The 25061-nt window shown below is 40.1% G+C and overlaps 2 protein-coding genes across 9 annotated transcripts in view; one reads left to right on the forward strand and one right to left on the reverse strand.

Moving 5' to 3' along the window:
- The window catches only part of wt1b (WT1 transcription factor b), a 44299-nt gene extending 19238 nt beyond the window's left edge, over positions 1-25061 (forward strand). For 3 of the 8 annotated variants that reach the window (XM_058088569.1, XM_058088566.1, XM_058088571.1), the window contains 13 exons: positions 6756-7006; positions 8103-8192; positions 8279-8384; positions 12646-15390; positions 15856-16313; positions 17682-17804; positions 18942-19041; positions 21684-21764; positions 22661-22766; positions 22851-23001; positions 23719-23808; positions 24171-24263; positions 24393-25058. In XM_058088569.1, coding sequence (XP_057944552.1) covers positions 15305-15390; positions 15856-16313; positions 17682-17804; positions 18942-19041; positions 21684-21764; positions 22661-22766; positions 22851-23001; positions 23719-23808; positions 24171-24263; positions 24393-24514 — 1410 coding nt within the window. In that variant the 5' untranslated portion in view covers positions 6756-7006; positions 8103-8192; positions 8279-8384; positions 12646-15304 and the 3' untranslated portion in view covers positions 24515-25058. Of the gene's footprint in view, positions 1-6542; positions 6689-6755; positions 7007-8102; positions 8193-8278; positions 8385-12645; positions 15391-15855; positions 16314-17681; positions 17805-18941; positions 19042-21683; positions 21765-22660; positions 22767-22850; positions 23002-23718; positions 23809-24170; positions 24264-24392 lie in introns of those variants that run through there. The other 5 variants (XM_058088567.1, XM_058088570.1, XM_058088568.1 and 2 more) reach the window with 5 other exon arrangements.
- On the reverse strand, positions 1972-6497 carry eif3m (eukaryotic translation initiation factor 3, subunit M). Its single transcript, XM_058088573.1, has 11 exons — positions 6360-6497; positions 5756-5888; positions 5332-5470; positions 4887-5010; positions 4689-4783; positions 4377-4460; positions 4184-4283; positions 3923-4004; positions 3265-3408; positions 3078-3138; positions 1972-2201 (listed from the first exon to the last, which is right to left on the reverse strand). The coding sequence occupies exons 1-11, from the start codon at positions 6399-6401 to the stop codon at positions 2078-2080; spliced, it is 1128 nt and encodes a 375-aa protein (XP_057944556.1). The 5' UTR covers positions 6402-6497; the 3' UTR covers positions 1972-2077.

Below are 25061 nucleotides of genomic sequence, written 5' to 3' on the forward strand. Positions count from 1 at the left end.
TGTAATACAATGCTATCTTTGGGGATCTATAAACATCTTTGAAAAGCACTAAAGCTCTGCTCATTCAGGAGTTACATTTCCAGGGGAAGACACTCTACAATGGACTTCAGATTAAACTTATTTAATGGTGAGACGGTTGGGTGGTAAAGGAAATACAAAATGTGGTGTTAAATTACGAATTACTTCATTTAGCATCAAATAAGGGTGACCAAAATGTTAAAAGGGACCTATTATGCTAATTTTTTGACCATTTGTATTGAGTTGTGAACTACTATAGAACAGCTACACACAATAACCCGCACACAAAGCTTTATAGATCTTCCAGAATCTGCACCTATTCCAGCTTTTACCACGCTTTTTGGAACAGAGCGTTTTGAGCCATCCCAAACTTCTTTCAGGGCTCACTTCCAAATGCGCAAACCTCATTATCTGAAACTTTGGCATTGTTTAATGCAAGAATACAACATTCTAACTACATTTATAGGTCACAAAAGTGGTTGTTTTTCTGATGATGGTTTTTGGCCTTATGTTTCACACAATCCATGCAAGCGTCTTTCTCGCAGCCTTGTGTTTATGTAAAGCAAAGATATGACGTAATTGGATTTTATCATACTGAACTACCGCATGGTGCTAATTGAAGGCACAATGAGAGCTCCTCCTCTCTTGTACTTGGCGAGATGTCTGGATTGTGTCAACTCTCAGGATTTATCCCGAGGAATGTTGACACAGAGAAAATGATGAATTCCAGACTTTATCTGGCGTGTGATGTCAACCCAGTGTTTGTCACTTTCTGCAATATTGTAATCAAAATGAGAAATTTGTCTGCTAAAGAAGTGGATAGGGTTCTTCAATAGTTCCCACGGTGAGGTTGGTGTTTATGACTCTTAATTGCCATACAAGTATAAGGTAGCTTTTCATTATTTAGCCCGTCTATCTGACTAAGATAAGAAAAAAAGGGTCATAGCGCCTTGCAGCAGATAAAGTGACCCCTGTATTTACATCTGGGACTTCTCACTTGAAGGAACATTAAAAAAAACACAGTGAGTGAGACAAATTAGAGGCAAGGGAGAGGGATCAGTAGCCAGACAAAAAGAGGAAAAAAGGAGCATATTCCAGCCAAGATACAGCGCTTTGCAAACATTCCATCAAGCCTGGTTTTCTCTGCACTTCGTTCCACCTTTCGGCCCGACTGTGTGCTCCTGAGAATGTGTTTTATGATATACTCCCCACTTGATAAAAGCCTGGAGATGCTGTTGCCTGAGCACAACAGGTCAGGAGTGAAGGGAGAGGCTATGCAGACAAACAGCAAGGGAAATAATGAAGCTTTACAACTAATGCGCCATACAATTGATCAGGCTATGATACACTTTGTTAAAATTGGGATGTGGATTCCAAAGCGGACTGCAAAAAAGTTAAAACCCTACAATATGTAAGCAACAGAAACATAACTTACATTAGATATGTATAGTTTTAGGCTGAAGCTCTGACGATTGACTTGTTTTAAGAGGAAAAAACATATTTACACTTACGCAGTTTATGGGAAGTTGGTCATTAGGCATAAATAAGTGAGGACAATTAAAGGACTTGTGTTTTTTTCACCAAAGCTTGAGAACCGACTTTTGTAAAAGGCACACAAAACATTGGTGAATCATGGTGACTCCAGCTGGACATTGCCTAGCAACCCTGTGAATCATCCTCCACGAGCCCCATGTGTTGATATTACAGTAACACACTATGCTGACCTCAGCACAGCGGGTTCATCATAGTTCACATTAGCGTCGACACCTCTCACGTCTCTCCCCCCAGCAAGTGACCTCATCATTGCAGCCAATTCCTCAACCCAAAGTCACAGCTCATCTAATACTGCCATGTTGTCCTTTTACTGAAAACAGATGTTGGGGGATGCTTGAGGATAAAGTTCTACGGAATTAAAAACAATCTTAGTTAAAAAAAAAAAGACAATCAATGGCATTGATCTCCACTGTTTCTTTTATTGGATGTATATAAAAGCAGTTCAGTGTGTGTGTGAGTAATTGGAAGGGAAGAGAATCCATCATGAGGCAGCTGAAGGTGGGATTTAGGCCGAAGGTGACAGAGTTTGCAGGCTGGTCTTGACAGTTGCTAGATTGGCTTTCCACGAGCTGAGGCTATCAAACAGCTGCTGCCATTGCTGCTTTCCGAAGGTGCGGTATGTACTGTGGCTGATGGAGATAACAGATAACATTTTTAAGTCACATTGTTAACCTATGGACATGAAATAACCAAATATGCTTGTTAGTCAGCGAAAATTTTCTCATTTCACATGTTTTCCTTTCAGCTTTCAATAATATTTTTTTCTTTTGCAATATTATAGCAACATGATATCCAATTAAAAGCAGTTATGTGAATGCTAAAATAAAAAAAACATGCATGCTAGGTTAATCGGTGACTCCAAATTGTCCATAGGAATGAATGCGAGTGTGAATGGTTGTTTGTCTATATGTGCCCTGTGATTGGCTGGCCACCATTCCAGGGTGTACCCCGCCTCTCACCCGAACACAGCTGGGATAGGCTCCAGCATGCCCACAATCCTAGTGAGGATAAGCGGCATAGAAAATGGATGGATGGAACCCAACATCAAAATGTTCAGTTCACTTGGGACAAGGGTGCTACCAATACCGTTTTCAAAATATTCCCATATTTAGTGTAATTTCTATATTTATCCACAAGGTGGATGGAATCCTCAGGTGTAATCATATGTCAAGCAGAAGGGAAGGGGGATAACCACACAGAAACCAAACAACAGTAATGGTGTCAGATAAATAGAGAACACAGAAGCAAATACATAGTGTATTTCAATACACAGTGTATTTACTTATCTACGTGGCATTACCAAAACCTAATAAAGGTTTAAAGCAGGTTTCAAAGTGCGAGGCAGGTGTGGCAGCAGCTTGAGTACATAATGTATTACTAATAAGGCAACATGACCTGAAAAATGACTCAACTGGACTGAATGTCTATCACTAAACAACTCTGATACAGCTTTCACTGAGATGAGCAAAAAATAAAAATGAAAAAAATAAAAATAAAAAAAGTACCTGACTACAACTTTTTGCTGTGTCTGGTCAATTTTGCAGTACACCATCTTGGTCCGGACAGCTAAAAAAAAAAAACATGAACAACACTGTGAGCAAAAATCTACACACAGTATAATAATACTGTATTCGATGTCTGGCTCTTGTGAGATGCATCATACTGAATGAAGCAGTTGAGAAGCTTCTTTACCATCAATGACAAAAGCCTCAACGTCGTCCTCTCCAATCTGCAGCTCCTCTTGCATGGTGTCAAAGGGGATCTCCTTGAATTCCACCGCCATGCCCATGAACGTGAGCAGACGCATCTTGGCCATGTTTTGTTCGTGAGACAGGCCTGTGAAACACGTATCATTAGACACTAAACCGTCGCACGCCATCACTCTTGACTCTGGGAGTTTCCCCAGTGATGATTACTTCTACATTAAAAGAGCAACACAGTCAGGGATGCTACTTATTAACACAAGGGGTCCATCCTATACACGTGTGTATTTGAAACTGATCCTGCAGCAGTGAAGGCCAGCCACCCTGCTGATGGGTGCACATTCCTCCTCTGTGTGAACTGACGGTTGTAAGCAGGCTCAAATGCTGTGACTTGTATAACAATAAGGTTAATTTAGGTGAAGAGTTATGGAGAAAGTTTTTTTGGGGGGAAAAAAGACAACCATCTCTCTTCATCTATGAAAATGCTAGTGCTTACATGGCAGTGGTATTAGGAGCATAAATGTGATTTTTTTTTGCAATTCTATAACTTTATTTTCATAGTATTATTTCTTGTTCAATTCAGTGTGTCTATGATACAGTATATTATTATTACTGTGTATGTGACTACACATGATAAATGTACTTACCGAGAGAGTCAATGAAGTCTTTGTTATTCTGGTAAAACTTGACGTATGAGGCTAGCTTTGCGCTTACAAAGATGGTTAACAGCTGTAAAACGAGAAAAAAAAAGGGGGGGGGCAGTCAACATCATGTCTGAATTTATTGTGTACAATATCGCTGTCAGGCTTAAAAAGTGTTGCTCAAGTTAAAAATATGATTTATTGTCTCTACCATCAGATGGCTACACCAACTAATAATAAAACCAAAGTTGCACTCTTAACACTCACGTCATGGATGAGCTCTCCCTCCAGGAAGCGCACTGGTTTGAGGGTGAGCAGGTGGTCAAACAGGTAGGTGTTGGGATCTTTGAGAGCTCGGACAATACATCTAAGAGAAAAAAGGAAAGACACACACAGTAGGGAGGAAGTGTAGATGTGAAGATGATCACTAGACCACTAGACAAAAGGTGTGCAAGTTTACCTGTGTGCATCAACACGTGCTTGTGATGCATTGTCCTCTGTGTAACTACCCAGCAACTCCACCATCACTTTAGCTGCAGCGTCACTGTAAATTCAAAAGATGATGATTTTATGCTTTCTAGTTACATGCAAAGGGCAAAAAAATGATTTCAGTATGATACAACGCAAATCTAAAATTGGGGAACCACTGTAGTCTCTATAAAGGCAGAATAGATGACTTTGCTCTTGTGTTGGTGCTTATTAGATTGTTTAGGTGTACCTATTTAAACATTTGACGATTGTAAATAAACCAGTTAAAGAGGTATTGTGTTACCTTTTCTTGCAGTCCACCAGTGCTTCATATACCAGCCTCAAAAGTGTGTGCTTCTTCTCTGTATTCAGGTTCCAGTCAACTATCCACTTGGCCACCTGCTCAATAGTATACCGATCATTTAAAGAGTCCAGTATAAGAAGGAATAACATCGCAACTTGAGGCAAACCATAAAAAAAAATAGCTTCTGATTGATTTTACCTGATCGAGGTCAGTCGGGATGAAGGAGATGGCGTTACAAGCAGCGGCCACTTTGATGAGGCTGCATAAGACTGTGTATCTGACTGGAGCATTCTCATCCATTCCATGGAACAAGTTGCTCAACCTTGAATGTGAAGGTAGAACCCCATTAGGTAACATTTGAAATGAGGACACATAGGGAGTTTGATATTTGCAAGACAGAGCAAAGAGTATTGGAGTGGGCAAAATGCATCAAGCCGTTTTTCTTTTTAAAACAGTGGTATATGCTTACTGTATATACACAGCTTATTTCCTCAATAATGCCCTTGGACAGACACTGTGCCACAATTAATTCTTGAGTGCTAAAGTCCAGTTGTACAAATAAACGCATCGAAGGATGCCTATTTAAGTTTGTGAGTGGCATTGAGTGATTTCGAAGCTAAGAGAAGTGAAGAAAAGGACTCACAACTGCATCCTGAGGGAAGGTCTTTCTCCTTCACGGAACTGGACCAGTTTCTCACACAGACTCTCAATGAGAGCTTCCTGCTTCTCTGTCTCCAGGATCAACAACAGAGATACAATGCTGTTCATCACGCTCTCCACATCTGCAAAGCAAGACAGAGAGAAGGCTGACATGTAAATACAGAAGCTATGTACATCCATGCCAACATTCAACACATGATGCCCAATTCTTTTATGGAGTCCAGTTTCTATCTGTGTGGGGTTTGCATGTCTCACTCAATTACTGTATATGGAAGTGTGAGAATAACAGTCTTACTACTAGCAGTGTGGCCACACGACCAAAGCAAAAATCTCTTTATCATTTACTTTGTATGCTAATAGCAGAAAAGAAAGTGTTGAGCATGTTAAAAACTGTTCAGATGGCTTACCTTTATCGTCGTCTTTAAGACAAACATCACAAGACTCAATGATCTGAGCCAAATCTACGTGAAGTCCACCTTCAGAGTTCTCCTCGGAGATTTCAGCTCCTTTGGATTTGATGTAGGCTCTAAGTTCTAACGCCTATGGATAATAGATCAGCTCCCATTAATGAATGAATGAATAATGGAATACACTGCAGTATCACAATTAGGAAAACATACTTTACATTTTGTTTTTGCAGACATTTCAATCAACTGGTAGCTTCCATTAGTAGTATCATGTCACGCCTGTTTATTATGACTTGAGGTTGCTCAGTAGCTAGCATAATTAGCTATCCCCAACAGCATAATGTACCATATGTGACAGCACTTGCCATTAATACAGTGTGACGAAAACGCGCAATACTTGTATTTACACACAACGATCACACAATACTTAGACACAATACAACATAGGCTTCTCCATTTTGATCCACGCTAAGCTTAACTGGTACCGATTGTTCCTGGCATATTAGCTAGCTAGCTTGCTAACAATTTCGCTAAATGCTATCCATCGCTGATGTAATCCGTAGTCAGAAAAGGAATAAAATTCACATTTAGAATAGAGCGTTACCTGGTCTTCTTCCGTTATATCAATAAATGCCGGGACGCTCATTTTTTTGGTGACTTAGTGCGCCGCTGTGATGAATTCCACGTTCCCACAGATGAGGAGACTTAACCGGAAAAGAAAATGCAACAGTGACGGTTCAAGTCTTTACTTCCGGTGTCATGTTCTTAAAGAGCCAGTGCAAAAAAAGTACATCATGGCGGAGATTTGACATCTGTCTGAAATGTTGTAAAGATGCCTAATTTTAATTATTGTTTCCACGTAATTTATTCCTTTCACATATATGGGTGAATCCCTGGTGGATATCATGAGCTAATATATCCTCAGCTTCAAAGGTCAGCCAAGCTCTTAAATTTGATGTCACCCAGACTTCCACCACCTCTTTCATTCTCTCTTCTCCAGATATCAATCTCCTCTCTCTGGGAGATTAACCCTGGATGGCATGGATGAGAGGTGAAATTGATCTTCAGGAGAGGTTATCTGATTAAGCTGCATGGACCACCATTGTAGGTCCGTTCAACCCGGAAACACCATCAGTGTCAGAGGCCAGCGGCCCTCCAATGTACCCCCACTGGCCTCTGTGCCGAGTGGGATCCTGCCTGTTATTACAATGGCGGGGTCGCAGGGTGATGGAGGTGAGTGGGGTGAAAAGGGTAAGTGGAGCAAAAGTTCAGCATAAAAACGGTGGAGTCATGTTGCATACATCTGAAGGTGTTGCCTGGCTTAAGTCGAAGAGTGAAGACACAGGACTTGTTTTCCTTTGCATTGCTCACAGTTCATTTGTCACAGTGTATTTTTAGGACTACTGAGGTACTTCACGCTAACTCATTATTCCCTGAAAGGCGTCTTGCCACATATTTCTCTCTGCACTTACAGTTAAGGAACTAAACTCTCTACAGTTGGTGTTCAAATGAGAAAAAAAAGAGGGGAAATGGCTGATGGAGTATTTCACCATTGTGCTTGCACGATGCGTCATCTCATTGGGAAGGCAAGTGCCTGGTACCAAATCCCACCCTCACTCTCAGCTGCCTTCGTAGGCTGTCTAGGCAAACAATTTATAGCTCCTTCTCGACAAGTGTGCTAGTGTAACTCTGAGCCTTTCATTATCTGATTAACAGCAGTTGTCAAGTGCCTGGCATATTTCAAGTGCTGAATATGTTTTTTTTTAAAGGTCCAGGTGCATTGGAGACTTTTCTTTTCTTCCTAGTCTTCATTTTGCTTTGTTACCCTGCTTATGTGATATAATAGAACATTTAGTCATTAGATGACAATATAGGCATACTGATGCATATGCGTGCTTGTATATTTTTCTCTCTAATCTTCATTTCTCGACATCCCTTGTTGAGGATGGTGCTTCTTTTGAAACAATGTTGCATAAAAGCAGCATAGAAAATAATGGATGTAAAAGGGGATATTTTAGATAGATAGATATATATTGTTACGTCCCATATGATCATAAAATTGTGACACAGAATGTAGTAAAATAAGGAAAAATATTAATTGAGTCAAATTACAAACATTCTATTACAATAAATTTAGGGGTTTGCATCTTTTTTCAGTTCCAGTTTTATTATAAATCATAAACTATTGCCATGTAGTCTACCTAAGTGGGTGATTACGATACCTTCCAGTATTGCCATCATTTCAAAGCGGTATAAAATGTTTTCATTCACTGTATATACAAATGATACATTTATTTGGTTATTTTGTAGCACCCCAGGTTATCTGACTGAAAGTCCCTCTTTCTAGGCTCATGGCAAACTGCCCAATCAGGGTCCTGCAAGATAAATGACTGCGTATTAAGAGGCAGTCTATCCCTGGTGTCCGCCAGCCTAAGCAGTGAGTATACCCATGTAAAGCATCATCATGGTCACCGTCCAACATGGCCGCCTACCTTCCACCCACTAATTGTCTGGTTCCCACAGTTGTGCCTGCCTCCACCGCCTCTGAAAAATCCCCTCGCTCAGGCTAATCTATCAGCCAGTGACCTTGTCAGGATGCGTTGCATGAGTTACCTCCCTGCTTCCTGAGGTGAGGTCGATTGCTTGTTAATTACTTATAAGCCGACTCCACCCCCTCCTCGCATTCATGCACAGACACCATTGCAAAAAAGAAACACAGTAGAGGTTTTTTAGCAGACATGATCTTAGTGTTTGTGGGAGTCAGATGTGGTAAAAACATTTCAAGCATCTTTATCTTATGACTTGTGCAAGCCCAATGAAATGCACCCTTTTTACTTGCATTATGCAATAAAAAGGAATGTGGTTATTATTCTCATCATCATTCTTCAACCTAAAATCAACCAAAATGCACCTGTTTGCATTATGATACAGAAGAAAAGAAATGTTAGACATAAATACTGTTTGTGCTTGCTGGGTGAGCTGCTTCATATATACTGTAGACTACAGTGGTACCTCTTTTGGTGGTACCTTTTCTTCCAAAGGTTTGACAAAACCCCGTACACCATGGTTTCAGGGTTGTTTAATTTTACATTCCTGGATAGGCTTGAACCTGCGACCTTCTAGTACTGAAGCCGCCACCTAGCTGTGTAAGCACACGTGCACAAACTTCTGTGGTCTGCCCTTAATAGCCGCTAAGTCCTTGTGATTAATTATCTCCTCCACCTCCACATAATCAATTAAGTAGCAAGAGTATACGATGAGAATCAACTCTTACTGTACTCATGTGCCAAATATTAACATGCATTCAGTTAGAATTTTATGATAGAAGTAAGAATATTAGTACAAATTACTGTCGCTCCATATCACTTAGCTTCGTATCACACATAGCCCCACAGTGATCAATCATGGCAACTTAGAGGTCTTTCATCCTCCTGACGTGGAATGTGTGTGCTCTCTTTCAACCTCATGGCAGCTGTAAAAAAAAAAAAAGAAGAAGAAATTGAGTCATTGCAGTGGATGGAGCGGCCTCTTGTCATCAAACAGTGTTTATATTACCCAAACTCACAGGCCTGTACGAGTGTTAAAAACGACACATTCAAACAACACTAGACATTAAATTAATCTGGCTTGAAACCAAAGATTCTGTAATACTAATTAGAGTCATGCTTCACTGCATGACCTTTCACTTTTGCGATAGCAATGCAGACTATCTCATCAGTGCTGACGATGTACGTAGAGCAGCCATCACCAAATGGTGATGGGCCTTTACAGACCCGTGACCAAAGAAAGTGAATGGGAAGTATAGTAATAACATAATATCATGCTCGCGGATCAATCGCAGCCGCAGTTTACCAGTGTAATGACTTCATTTATTACTGTTACGTGACAGCAAACACAGTGACGTCACTCAAAATGATCCACTTAAATCATTTGTTTACATGCCAAGCGAATTGAGAACCATCCATCCTTCCGTTTTTCCATATGGTCATTCTTGCAGTATCCATATTCTATATGTATCTCATATGCTCTGAAACTGCTGCTCAAAAGTGCAAATGTGACGTGAGAACCTGACAAAACACACATCATTCTTGGGAGAGTATCTGAGGGATCGCAGAAAATGATTCGTTCCGGTCCAAATATGAAAAATCTATGAGTCATACCACATTATAACCTATAGGGCAGCAATGTGAAAATGACTATGAATATTGGAGCAAAACAAACCATCTTTCACTGACAGGAGAGTTGTGAGCTCTGCTGCAGAAGACCTACAGAAAAATTAAGAATTGTGTGACAAAATCAAGCAAATTCTAATGTCAGCTACAAGAATAACAACAAAATGTGAAACCTTTAAAGGAAAACGTTTTGGGAATTTTACCCATCATCTACAATCCTTATGTGAAACATGAACACATTTCTTTCCCTTTTTTCCGAAATTTATATCCTCAGCGCAGGCAAGCAGCATAGAAACATAGAAACATATACAAGTCAGTTATGTAAATGGGACCTTACTCAATTTTAATTGAAGAACCCTCAAGTAGAGTATCTGATAAAACAGACCAGACCATAAAATAGTTCAACAAGGATTGGAAAAAAACATGGAACTTTTAGTTTTAAACGTAAAAGCTTATTAGCTTAGAGAAAGTGCCCCCCCCCACCCCTCCTCCTCCCCTACCCCCATCATTGTGCTCATAAGTGTATGAGTCATTTCCAGGCTTGTTGACTTGTCTAGCGCTGACAATGACCATCGAGGTGGATGACAACACATGCAGTAACCACTGAAGATATGTGCAATGTTTTTTTGTGTGTTGCCTGCTGACGCCCTGCAAGCCACAAATGCAGCTGCTGCTGGGCGTAACAATATGGAAGAGGCTGTAGTTTACTGTAAAGCACCTATAACTGGGCCGGCCTTGAACCTGACACACTGGCTCCTGCTGGGATGAGACATGGGTTATTCAGCTAATTTTTGTAATGATATACGAACATACTGATACACTTTTTGTACGATGTCTCACTAAATCAAACATTAAATAAACACACAAAAAAATGTTTTCATTATGATTTATCAGACTAGGAATGTTTTTACATCTTGATAAATTACAGTCGTTCTCTTTGGTTTTATGTCTTTCTACCACTCTTTATTAAAGTACACAATTGAATGAGACCAAATGCAAAAGACGTAGCAGGTATTTTCCAAAAATGTTTTCAAACTTTTTTATATTATTATTACTACTATTATTTAGAGTTTTGAGTGAGGCGGGCTGGGGGGTCAACTCCACTCAGGTAAAATCCACACGTGCTTGGTTTAAACACTTGTGGAAACACTAAATGATTCTAATAGAAACTGGAGAGAGCACTGTTGGGTTTAGTGGTTACAGAGAGTGAAAACAAAGAAGGAGCAAAACCGTGTGTGTTAAACATCAGTGGACAAGTGTTGTGTCTGACACACAGTGTGGAGATACTCTCTCTCCCACAGATTGTTCTTATCACAGCTTCTGATATGTGACTCTTTGAAGAGCCCTTGCTGTTGATAGGAAAGAGAATTAAAAACTGTGCGATGTTTCTTCATTAAGGGATGACTTGCATTCACCATTCTGTTTACTAAAAACATGATACACTTTCCCAGCTGTATTCCTTTATACCTGCACATCTGTGAGGGTGAAATTCTATTTTTACAAAGGTGATATTTTACACAGACTTGTACTTTCATACAATGCAGGACTATGCGGTCATGTTGACCATAGTGAAACAACAGTAGGACAGATGCAGGCAGCAGGATTATATACAAAAGTACAAAACCAAGGAAGGAGCTTGAACTTGCACAAATAGGAATTTGTTTCTTTGAATTGCTTTGAGGCAATGAAATCATCCAACTTGTAGAATCATAGCGGAACCTCTCACTGCAACATGAACCAGGAAGCAATCTGACAAAGGGATGCACAAACAAACAAACACAATTCACGTTATGATGCACCACAATTATTAGGGGCCTTGGTGGAGGGCTGAAACATAAATCTGCTCAATGTGTTGTATTCATGCCTCTTTCCACTGCACCGCTCTACTAGTCACAGCTTTATTTGTTCATGATACATTTTCATTGGCGAAAACAAAGTACAATCAGAAACTACCTATTAAGTAGTACAGTACAGAATTTCACAGCTTTGCAGGTTTTCAAAAATATATTAATTAATACATCATACTGCTTTGTGATTGAAAACAGACAATTATTACATATAACATGCATATTTAAGCAACTGTTACGTATTTTTGCAGAAATTAAAGCATTTTCAACCCCCAAAAAATGCCTGAACTCGAATACATATACAGGGTCAGGCAAAATGATCTGACACATTTGTAGGTTGAATAAAAAGCAAATAAAGTAAAGAAAATAAAAACACTTTTTTGTTTCTAACCTAACATTTGTAGGTTAAATAAAAGGCAAATAAAGTAAAGAAACAAAAAAGGGTTTTATTTTTCAGATCATTTTGCCTGACCTTGTATAAGGTATTCAACGAGACTCATTGAAAAACATTGATATGTAGTTTTCTACACTGGTCACAAGATGTCAGTAATGTTACTGTAATTTTCATTGAGAAACATTGAGCTACTGTTGCAGCCAAAACGCATGCAAAGCTGAAACTCAACTCTTAACCTCTGATGTCACTTCCTGTCTGTCCCTCACTCAGCTCCCCTAGGGAAGACAGTTGTAAACAGGTTTTCTATGTTCTAACTACTAAATTATTTCATTTATGAATAAGGAAGCCTACTTCGTGGAAATTCACAAATCCGGGAATACTGTATACTGTAGTTTAAGTATTCAGTTTGTACTTCTTTACTGATACTTCTATCATGATCCACTTTGCTATACTACTCTGTTTTCTTGCTGTCCTCAGAGTTCTCTTCAGTAAAAGACGGGAGACCCTTTCAACTTGTGCAGTGGGTGTCCTAGGTTCGTATGAACTTACCATTGAAAAACAGTACCTCAAACTGATGTGAGCAGAAGTGATACGATAGCGTGTCAGGGAAAAGCAGCAATAATAGGTAAGATGACATTTGTCAATATATCTTACCTTATCTTATCTAAAAGCAGATTTTCTTTGGAGCTATATTAGCCTGTGCAGGTGTACCTAATGAAGTGACCAGTGTGTGCAGACGTGGTACTCATGGCGGTGAGGGTGTTATCTCTCTCCTGTTGTCGCAAACAATGTGTTACGGGAAAGAAGAAGCAATGTCAGGCGTTTGGTTGCGTTTAAGTTGTAACCTCGTAGAAGAGGACACAGAGGACAAAGGGGAAAACAGTCTTTCTTTAGCGTCTTATCTGCATACTGAAGGCCAAAACACCACCTGCAGAATTGCCTGAGTGATATGGCTTAAAAGTAATGACTTGTGTGTTTTTTTTAAATGCCAGCGTCATGTTTTTGTCCTTGTAAAAAAAGAAAGATTGTACGTGTCTTGCAATGCATCAAAACAGATTTGTGTCCAAATGAAAAAACAAGTAATGGGTTTTTCACGTGTCCCTGCCATGCAGGTCACGTATCTGTGTAGTTTATCATGTGGCTTTTCGGGCCGAGACAAAACCTTCTCAAATTCCCTCATGGCGCTGGAGAAAGTATTCCTCTTGTGTGTTTCTTGTTAAGGGTCACGGCAAGTAGTGACCGTTTGCCTTCCTCTCCACTCTCATGTTGTTTTAAACCCAGAGTTAACCACAGAGTGATCTGTAGACGAATGGCCGTATTTGGGGACCGCCATCCGTCACGTAGGCTGAAAGGCTTGTTTTCTCTCAGACCCGTCACCTCTGATGAATCCTCGCTAAAGACTCTGCCGGGGAAGGTACGGCCAAGCGTTGGACTTGGCTTAACGGCACAAGATTGTGCCACAACCTTTAGTACTTGTAGCGCGTTATTTACAATCTATGTTTGTTTGTCGTGGGTGGACTATGGAAGTTTCACCAATTGTTTAGGGAGAAATAATTTAATCTGCTTCCATTTTTAAGTCAGCTATGTGGACATCCTCTGAATGTCTGGCTGTTCTTCTGGGAGATGACTTAGCCTCTGTACTACTTCCCAGAATAGATGAAGTCAGAGAGCATTTCATCTTCTCCAGAATCATAAAACACACAAGTAGTTGGACTTAATTTAAGAATACAATATATGGACAAGAACGTATTGAGCCATAATTCTCAATTTATTCATCAACTAGACCCTTTTAGTCCTGCCCAATACTTCACCTTACAAAGACATCTGAGATATTTCTATGCTTCCAACTTTGTATGAACACTTTGGGGAAGGTCATTTCCAAACAAGACACATAAAGGCATAATTGGATGCATCTGGCGTAGAATAATGGACACAAATTCCCACAGAAAGTCTTCATAGAAGAGTGGAAACTGTTATGAAAGGCAGGACCAACACCGTTTTATTGTATTGACCCGAATATAAGACAACTCTTTGGTTTAGAACAAATTTAAAGATGAAAGGATAACAACCGGGGCTGCACAGCGGATGAGTGGTTAGCGCGCAGACCACACAGCTAGGTGACCCGAGTTCCATTCCACCCTTGGGCATCTCTGTGTGGAGTTTGCATGTTCTCCCTGTGGGTTTTCTCTGGGTACTCCGGCTTCCTCCCACATTCCCAAAAACATGCTAGGTTAATTGGCCACTCCAAATTGTCCATAGGTGTGAATGTGAGTATGAATGTTTGTTTGTCTATATGTGCCCTGTGATTGGCTGGCGACCAGTCCAGGGAGTACCCCGCCTCTCGCCTGAAGACAGCTGGGATAGGCTCCAGCAGAAAATGAAAGAATGAAGGATAACAACGAGTAGATTGTTTTAGCTGACAAGGTTTGATGAGCCCTGCAATTGGCTGGTGACTAGTCCAGTGTATTGCGCCGTTCACCCAAAGTCAGCTTTGATAGGATCCATCATACCCACACAACCCAAATGGAGATTAAGCAACATAGAAAATGAATGAATGAATGTTCGATGACTCCAATAGGAACACCAATAGGACATTGCATGGATATAAAAAATGGATATATAGTGTGTGATTATTGTATCATGACATCTTGCTTATTTTGCATCGGGGAGTTACTAGAATGGCAGTCTGAATTTTGACGGTATCCTTCTTTTCACTGCATCTTTGTGATGTCACACCACCCAGTCCCCCCAACACCACACCAAGTCCCTCACAATTTATACTATATTGACATTTTTTCACTGGAATTGGAGAGGAATATTCCAGATAGTGATGAGGACGGGAGTGGGTCCATACTCACTGTCTTCTAACTTGAATTTGCACTACTCGTTGATGTTATCAAGAGGTGGTGGATTTGGAAAGATCCTTCACGGGCAGGGGAATTTTGCCGAATACATCATTTTGAGGTCTGAGTTGTATGGAGAGTAAGAAATAGATTACTTCAGTTCAGTTTAGTGCAAAATGAATACGTTTGTAGTAATAAGTATCTTTTAAGATGTGTTATGAGTTATTAGGTTGAACGTTTTTGCTTTACACTGAGCCTTTTTAGCAATTTAATTAATTTGTGTTTAAGTTTATATGTACTATGTGCCGCGGACCAATATGAAGCAACCTGCGAGCCACAGATGGCCCACGGCCCTAACCTTCAAGACCCCTTGCTTCGGGTAAGCAGAAAATGAAACCATACTTAAACCATTTACTTAAACCATACCTTCAACACATTTCTAATGAATTTAAGCTGCTTTATAACGTCCGCATGCATTTCTGCACTGACACACATCCTGAGAGCCCAACTTGACCTTGGCTAAACTAATGCAAGTGTGTGGTTAGTCAGAGCTTGCTGAGAAGTCAGTGTGGGTCACCGTCAGCCTCCCCTGGCTCCGCCCCCCACCCTGGCCTGTGACTATTGCCAGTATTTGAGCATTTAGGGGGGCTGAAGGAAAGCCAGACTTTGTTAGAGAGACGTAGGAAGAAGGCTGTGGTACCACACACACTCCCACTCGCTACACATCCGAAGGGAGGCAGGCACATCCCCACATTCCTGATATGTTTCATGACTTCATGGGAGTTATGTCTTGGTAGTAAGTGTACAGCGGCTTCTTTTTGTGTGACTGACTGGCGTCTCCCAGAGGTATCCCTCACTGGAATTCCGTCCTTCTTTTTGGATTCTCTCTCAAACCTCCAATGCTGACCGAACCGTGCGGAGCCATGTCGATGCCGGGCTCCGATGTCCGCGATCTGACTCTCCTGACTCCAGGACCGCCGGTGCCCTCCTTAAGTGGAGCTGCCGGGGGCTGCGGCCAGTGGACACAACTGTTGGACCTCCATCCTGGCTCTCCCTACAACTCCCTGTCCTCTCACCACTCCCTCATCAAGCAGGAGCCCAGCTGGGGTGCTGCAGACCCTATTGAGGATCCCCACTGTGGACTCGGGGCCTTCACAGTGCACTTCTCTGGACAGTTTACAGGTTCAGGCCCTTGCCGGGTCGGGGCCTTTGGAGAGCCAACACCAGGCCAGTCTAGGGTTTTTCCCAGTGGGACCTACCTCCCCAGTTGTGTGGAGAGCCCCCCAGCACCCAGGAACCAAGGTAAACATTCCGTCACAATAGTTTTCTCCAATCCAGGGAAGAAACATGTATTTTCTACTATTATATATATATGAAATGTAGCTGGCTTTGTTAGCCGTGTTGTGTCTGGCCAGGATGTTTTACTGCTTTACTGGGTCAACATGCCCCTGGTCAGGATTGACATGACACTTTTCTGGAAGCTGTCTTGACAGAGTTCCCAAACAGTCCTGCTGCAGTGTAACCTGTTAGCACACATCATGATATGAGATCATAGCATTTGACTTTGAAATGATTTTTCTATGAACATAATAATGCTCAGTGGTGACTGCGACTGTCATTGAATTAAGCTTCATAGCATGTTTATTGTTACGGTTACAGTAAACATACTGTTAAATTAAAGTAGCGTTATAGTATTATCGCGTGCAGGTGTTAATGTCCTCGCCTTTTTCCCAAAGTCAGCTGGGATAGGCTCCAGCATACCCCCGTGGCCCTCATGAGGATAAACGCCATAGAAGATGGATGGAAGGTGTTAATGTTTTGACTTAATATTCAACATAATGACCAGTTGTCAACATGCATTAATAGGAATTAATTAACTGACTCATTTGCCTATTATACTGCTTGTGGTCACTATAACAATAATCCTATGACATAGCTGCCTTACTATGTAGTATATGTGCAGTATATAGGCTAGTTTAGTATACTTGGGTTTAAAGTTAAAAAATGACAGAATATTAAATTTAAAAAAATCTAGGATGTAAGGTACTATAATTAGTATTTGTGGGTACATGCGTGTGTACTGGTTTGCCGTATGTGTTTCACGTGTTTGTTTTTTTTTATTCATTGTGAAATTGTGCAATCATCTGCATTTCTAATCTGAAATGGAGACTTTCCATGAATCTCCTTCATTGCAAACAAAGCTCCCGTCAGTCTACTGGGGCTCGTTACCGAGAGGTTAGAGGTTTAAATGTGGACGTGTGCGCTGATGTGACTTCCACAGACACTGTGCACTCTGCTCTTGTTCGCTCCGCGAGTAAAGTAGTTTTTGATGAAGTGATAAACTGCTCCGCAAGCTGCTGGGATTTAGGGAAGAGATTTTGAGTCTTTTTCTTTTGAGTTTTTTTTAAATCTCAATATTCCTCTGAGACCTAACTTCTGTTTGAACTTGCATCTTAGAGAGGAATCCCATTTATGTACCTTTTTTTTACTCCCTGTATTTAAGGTATCCTTACTCTTAATTGTTGTGTTTTATCCAGTTTATCAGTCCGTATGATTAAGGAGGTAATTAAATTTAGCAATCAGAAGATGTTCTGTAATTTGATTCATGTCTGTGTTTGGTAACATTACCAGGAACCAGAAGTTACAACTTGTTTTCCCTTTCTTTTGTAGGTTATGGTGCAATGGGCTTAGATGGGAACCCCAGTTACGCTCACACAGCGTCTCACCACACCCCTCAGCTGTCCAGCCTGTCCTTTAAACACGAAGATGCACTATCGCCGCCAAACAACATCGGTAATAGTCTACTTCCTGGCACATTCTCACTAGACTCACTCAGTTACTGGAACATGACTGTGTTCACAGCAAGGTCATAGACGTAGCCTATCATTGATGTTTTGTTTTTTTTTTCCTCTCTTGCGTTGTGTCTCTCTAACTCGGAGATAATGTTACATTAAATAATAACCATTTTAACAAGTGGGTGTCAATATTCTCACATGAGCCTAAATTGAGAGCCGCCATACACAATATTAATCATGTAATACTATTGAATATTTGTGGAAAAAAACCTCTGGTTATATAATTGAACAAGCCTGACAAAAGAAACAAATTGAAATCACAGTTCGTGTATATTTGTGAAAACCAACTTAAGCTTTCAAACTTCATTCTTGTAAAATTACAGCTTTGTTTTTGTTATGGTATAACCTTTTCCAGGAAAAAAGTACAACTTTATTTTGTAAAACTATAATATTATGACCTTTTCTAAAATGAAACAAATAAATACGTAATACAACTGTATTCTTGTTGAATATAGCTTTATTTTCATCATATTATGACCGCAATGTTACCGTTTTTAATATTGTTGACTTTATTCTGTAATATTTTGATATTACTGTAATATTTTCCTCTGAAAAAATACATGATTTTTGTATAATTACAGCTGTATTTTCACATTATGACTATTTTTGTGAAAGTATTTTTGCATTACCTAGTTTTACTTTGTTAGTCTTGTTAAATTAGCGCTTATTTTTGAATACTATGACCTTTTCTAAAACAAAAATAAAAACCCGCACACAACAGCCCTTACTTTTATAAACTTATTATTTATTTATGTGAAATTACTGCTTTATATTGATTATATACTTTTCTAAGAATTAGCATAACTTTATTCTTTTACTTCTTGTACCATTACATGTAACGTTACATTTTTATTGTAGCAATTTTATGACCTTTTCTTGTTTGAATGGACCAAAAATTCCAGCAGACTCCCCCCATATAGGATAAAATTCCTGTAGGTGTAATGTGCCGTTATAAAATATTTTACTAAGCAGACAAACTGAAACAGTACATGAAGGCGAACACTGTTGTTTATGATTGCAGTTGTTCACCTTTCATAAGACATAAAATGAGCATTTTGTTGTTATTTATTTACAGTTGAGCAACAATACCCCTCTCCACCTACTATGTTTGGGTGCCACAATTCTGCAGAATCGTGTCCGAGCAACCAAGCACTGCTGCTGAGAAACTACAACAGGTACGGGACTTTACTTTAAGGTGATAGGTGTTGTTGGGAACTGTAGAAGTGTGAGTGTGAGCTTCCTAGGATGGGCCCCTGCCCTGTTGGACTCGTGCATGAACCTTAGTTTTGTTCTGAGGTTAAGTGCTGCCCACTGGTGCTCAGCAGGCCAGAATAAACATTAAAGTGATTCATTAGACATTAGTAACAGTGAGTGTGTGGCAGGTAGTATAAGTTATGGCATGAAGAGAAGTAACTTTTGAAATAGCTGAATGTGTTCCCAACTTGTTTTCATTGTGATGGAAAACATTTCCTCGGGTAAATTGGGTTGAAATTCTTTGGATGTCGTCTTGGGATGTTTTTGGGAAAAAAAGGAACCCAACCCAAACACTGGAACAGCAGATCATAAGGAGGAAAGGAGACTGTGTTATTTTTTTGCTGCTTATGGCAAGAGCTGGAAGAACACAAACACACACACATACACATCATGTTATATATATATATAGCTATAGCATGATTGCGGCATCCACAGTCAATCACCTATATAAGGTGTCATCACAGGCACACTTCCATGACGTTGCCACAACACCAGCAGACACAAGGGGCCCACACGGTGGCCCAGTGGTTGGTGACTCTAAGTTGTCCATAAGTATGATTGTGAGTGTGAATGTTAGATGATAAGCAGCGTAGAAAATGAATGCATGGCTTGATAAACATCTGTATTGGTTCTAGAACATTGTTATTTAGTTTGATATATATTTATTTTATCTTTGCAAATTTTGGTTGCATTATTGTCTATAAACTGTGTTTTGTGTTAACATTTTTGGGTGCAGAATGGATTTACATTATTTCCAATGGGACAATTTGCTTTGGTTAGAGTCCATTTTGGTTTGAGTTGGCCCTTCTCATTAATGACGTTAACCAAGGCACTACTGTATATATATTGCTATGTCAGATAGCAATGAGCCTTTCCACAGTTGACTATAGCTCAGAGCTGATTATGCTCATTCCCTCAAGGTCTTCTCAAGGAATGAAAGGAATGCCCCCTCCCCACTCAATTCCACCCCCAAGAAACTTTCTGGTCTTTTAATAATGATACTGAGGACAGAATTGATGTCATGCAGTGGTTCGTGGCGTACAAGGCACCGAGTCACAATCTCTCCCCCCTGCAGACAAGCACAATCCCATCTCCAAATGTGTGTGTGCGCATGTGTATGTTTGCCAAGGTAAAGAATGGCTCATCGCCCATGTTTTTTAATGAAGCCAGTGAGGAGTACGGTGGGCGGACAGGATGTGTTAATAAGCAAACCATTTGGAATCCCCCTTTCATTATCTGCACAAAGGGAGAGGCGGGACATGAAGAACTCTTGGTATCATAAATATTGCCAGCATGCTCCTATTTAATGGACAACCCACCCAAAAAATATTTAAACAAAGATTAAACACACTAAGATGCCTTCTCACCATCAGGCATTAAACAGACGCCACAATGTAATTTGAAAAATCCCCAAATTGGATTTACAATTAATTATTTTCCTCAAAATAAATAATGTGACATAACACGTATTATCTGCACAGTTATAACTTTAAACTCGTATTGGTGCATGTTTGTATGTTTCTGAAGTTTTATAGTTTTAAGTTGCTGTGTGGTGAATTTAGTGTTGTTCTCAGTAAGATGACACCGTGAGTCCAACTGTTATGTTGTTAAAATGTTCTTATAATGACCTCCTGCGACTTCCAATGGTGAGTGCACTGAGAGCAACCAACATTTTAAAGCACAAGCAGAGGTAGATAAAGCTCATGGATGTTAGCCACGTGTGGCATTTGTGATCGTAACGTCTGTCAATTTGTGGCGTTAATAAAAACTACATCAGGATGTCGGCTCCAGTTACAGCTGATAATGCCAATGTCTTTGGCGCTTCATAGAGAGGCTCATCTTTAATGACGACAAAGATGTAATGCATAGGTGATTTGTGTTGCATATCAATCTTTTTTACATTCATTCATTCATTTTCTACCGCTTTTTCCTCACGAGGGTCGCGGGGGTGCTGGAGCCTATCCCAGCTGTCTTCGGGCGTGAGGCGGGGTACACCCTGGACTGGTCGCCAGCCAATCACAGGGCACATATAGACAAACAACCATTCACACTCACATTCATACCTATGGACAATTTGGAGTGGCCAATTAACCTAGCATGTTTTTGGAATGTGGGAGGAAACCGGAGTACCCGGAGAAAACCCACGCATGCACGGGGAGAACATGCAAACTCCACACAGAGATGGCCGAGGGTGGGAATTGAACCCTGGTCTCCTAGCTGTGAGGTCTGCGCGCTAACCACTCGACCGCCGTGCTGCCACTTTTTTACATTCAAATGTGTAAAAAATAGTAAAAATGAATTAAAAGTTAACCTCTGTTCTAAATAAAAATAACAAAACAAGTGGTGATTTCTTTCTTTTTCCCAACAGCCCTTGTTGTGTTGTACAAAAAGCCAAAGAAAAAGTAGTATTAGTATTCCAAAAAGTCAAAGCAAAAAGCATGCGACTCACCGAGGATCAAAATTCAGATGATTTGTGTGACATTATTTTCCTGAAATGTTACAACTTCAGTCCATCAGTTACAAAATGCCCATGTTAGTAACGGCTGTATTGCTTCTTGCCTAGTGATAACCTGTACCAAATGGCATCTCAGCTGGAATGTGTCACGTGGAACCAGATGAACTCACTTGCATCTTCGATGAAGAGGTAAAAAAAAAACAAATAATGTATTGCTGTTTTAAAGAAAGAAGTCGAAGTAGTGGAAGCCAGATGGCTGCTGGCCCTCTGCCGAGAGAAATGAGACATTCAAGATAAGGGTAATAATGTTTGAATGTTTCAGTGTGCAAGCTTGTGCTTGTCTTTGAAAAATAAAGACTGCTCCTCACTTCTTCAAGGACTTATGTATAGGTCATAGTGAGGTCAGCCATGTTTATGATAGATATTTTTGGTACACCTGCACACTTTAATGAGATCCAGGGGTTAAGATGACATCGCTGTCTAATTTCCTTAATTGGCCATGACAGTTGTGCATGTCATTTTTGTCGATTTCACCCCTCCACTGATACGAGTCCTATAATAATGTGCCTATGAAGAGGACTAGCAGGTAGTGTTGGGTACTAAACTCTGAAACCGGTCTACAGTAATCCCTTGTTTACCTGAATTTCCGCAAAGTAGGATTCCTTCTTTGTAAAAGAAATGTTTTTGTAGGTAGAGCATAGACAATCTGTTTATGTTTTTTAAACTTTAAAGTAGAGCCCTCCATACATGAAATAACACCCCTATAGTCACTTTTACACTTGTATTACCCAATATTGTAGACATAATTAAAGAAAATAAGCCAATTCAGACATAAATCAGACTCATGTGTGTTGAATGAGTGCAGGGCCGGAACTGACATGAATAATTATTCATTCTAATTTAGATTAATTAATAAGTATTATAATAATAATTATATTATAACAATAATAATTAATAATATTAGTTATAATGTGTATTAATTAATAATTATTCATTATTAATTACTATTATCGTTATCGTTGCTCTGCAGGTTACTTATTTTTCCACTTAAATTCTATGTATGTATTTGTGTTTTTGCTTTATAGTAGCCATTCACCCAGCATTGAAAGCGATCATACAGTCCCACCCCCTCCCATGGTAGTCAGCGCCCAGTACCACATTCACACACATGGCGTCTTCAGAGGACTTCAGGTGAGTCATACACAAATAAAAGACAGACAGAAGAAAAAAAAAGCAGATGAGTAAACAGAAAGTCTCTTCCTCTTCTTCCAAAAGGATGTCAGACGGGTTCCTAGTCTTGCTCCGCCTGTTGTGAAGTCATCAGAGCCCGAAACCCAGAAGCGTCCTTTTGTGTGCACCCATCCTGGCTGCAACAAGAAGTACTTCAAACTATCACATCTGCAGTTGCATGGCCGCACACACTCAGGTGGGTTTATATATACAAAATAAATGCAATAAAAATGTTATCATGTCATTCACCAGCTTGGTAGAGGGGGTTACAATGCACATGACTGGTCTGACACATAAATGTTGCACCACTTAAATGATAATAATTATTGCGGTAACAAGATTTGAATTAGTAGAACATAGACCTCCTTCAAGACCCATCTGGCTCAGCACCTTTATAGATATACAGTACACCCCTTATACGTACAGTAATCCCTTATTTAATTGCTTCCAGAAGCAACCGTGATAAGTGAATTTACGCAAATTAGGATTCCTTATTTGTAGATATTTTTGTGGTTAAAGCATCTAGACATGAACTAACACCCCTATAGTCACCTTTACGCTCATGTCACCCAATATAGTAGACATAATCAGAGGAAAAAAAATACATAAAATACGTTAAATTTGCTTCACATTTTGTGAATAATAAAAGGCTGTACTCAACCACAAAACCGCATGATTTATTAATATATGTTTGAAAAACTGGGACAGAAAGAAGCTGTGAAATATGAAGAACGACTGTATATACCTGAATGTTTTAGATTTAGATAAGAATTGAGAAAAGTGATGGAAAAAAAAAAAACCTTTACCCAGACTAGTACCAACACAGACATACCCAGCTATGACAACATAATGTAAATATTACCCATGTATGTGATGCCAACAATGCTGACAATGTACTTGGTTTATATTGCAGGGGAGAAGCCGTACCAGTGTGATTTTACAGACTGCGGACGCGGATTCTCTCGCTCAGACCAGCTGAAGAGACACCAACGCAGACATACGGGTACAGATAATGTAGTACTTCTTGTCACCTTTGTGACATTTTATGTGTTTGGAACAGTACTTGATATCTCAATATGGGTCAAAATTGATATCACCACTTGAATGTATGAGGGGTTTTTTGTGTAAAAGTGTTGTACAGCAATTTAACCACTAGATTGTGCAACTGCACTCCACTAGTGATTTATTTTATATGATTAAAATGGAACATATGCTGATGCAATAAACACCAACGGTCATGTTTGACTTCCTTCAAGTAGCAACAAATGATATCTGATAATCTTTTAATTTTCAACTTTCAGCAGCTCTGAGTATTAAATATGCTCTATGATTAATTAGCGTATGGGTGAATTGCATTTTTGTCAGGAGTGAAGCCCTTCGAGTGCGAGACATGTCAGCGAAAGTTTGCACGGTCAGACCACCTTAAGACTCACATTCGGACTCATACAGGTAAAACAAGTGCGTATACCTTTTTTATTTCTTTTCCACTGCATTCCTCTCCTGGTGACTTCATACCTGGAGACGATCCACCTCATCCATGCACAAAAAAAGATAACTGCATTGTCATTTGATTGTCTTCGTATTCAGGTGAGAAGCCCTTCACCTGCCGCTGGTCCAACTGTCAGAAGAAGTTTGCCCGCTCCGACGAGTTGGTGCGCCACCACAGCATGCACCAGAGGAACCTGACCAAGCTGCAGCCGGCCATCTGAGAAGACGAGGACAAAGAGGAAGGCGCCAGCCAAAGAGAAGAGAGAGGCTTGGAGCCAGGTCGGAGGTCATGGTGCCTTGCCAAATGTGCATAAGTGGAGAGCACAGCTGATGTCCTCACGCCCCCACAAGATGCACTCTTTTTGGATCATTTCCACTCAGAGGTTGTTAGAACTGAGCCCAGGAAAAGATGTTTGATTACACTGTTGTTTTGTTTTCTGCTAGAAAATGTGCTAAACTGGATTTAGGAAATTGACAACAGAATGTAAATACACACAATGCACACCTAATAACTTTGTACATACTGTATACATGCTTCCTTTTATACACATTCCTTTTGTATGTTGCGTTTTTTTGTAAGTCTATAAATGTGATCTACGTCACCGCTAAGTGTGTGTCAGCTTATAAGAGGCCACCTATGAGTGCTGATGGGGGCGGGTGACAGGTAGTAAAACAGCATCCCACTGAAGGGGTGCAGGTCTCGCCCTCTTAAATCTAAGACGCACATCTTCATAACGGGAAACATCTGGAGCTTAATAAATCTCATTT

The sequence above is a fragment of the Doryrhamphus excisus genome, chromosome 12, assembly GCF_030265055.1.
Source record: "Doryrhamphus excisus isolate RoL2022-K1 chromosome 12, RoL_Dexc_1.0, whole genome shotgun sequence".
NCBI lineage: Eukaryota > Metazoa > Chordata > Actinopteri > Syngnathiformes > Syngnathidae > Doryrhamphus > Doryrhamphus excisus.

Coding starts and splice junctions, on each gene's coding strand:
- eif3m (XM_058088573.1), bottom strand. CDS start 6,401: ATGAGCGTCCCGGCATTTATTGATATAACGGAAGAAGACCAG. Junction 5,889..6,359: donor ATATAACGGAAGAAGACCAG/GTAACGCTCTAT, acceptor TATTATCCATAG/GCGTTAGAACTTAGAGCCTA. Junction 5,011..5,331: donor CCTTCCCTCAGGATGCAGTT/GTGAGTCCTTTT, acceptor TTCACATTCAAG/GTTGAGCAACTTGTTCCATG.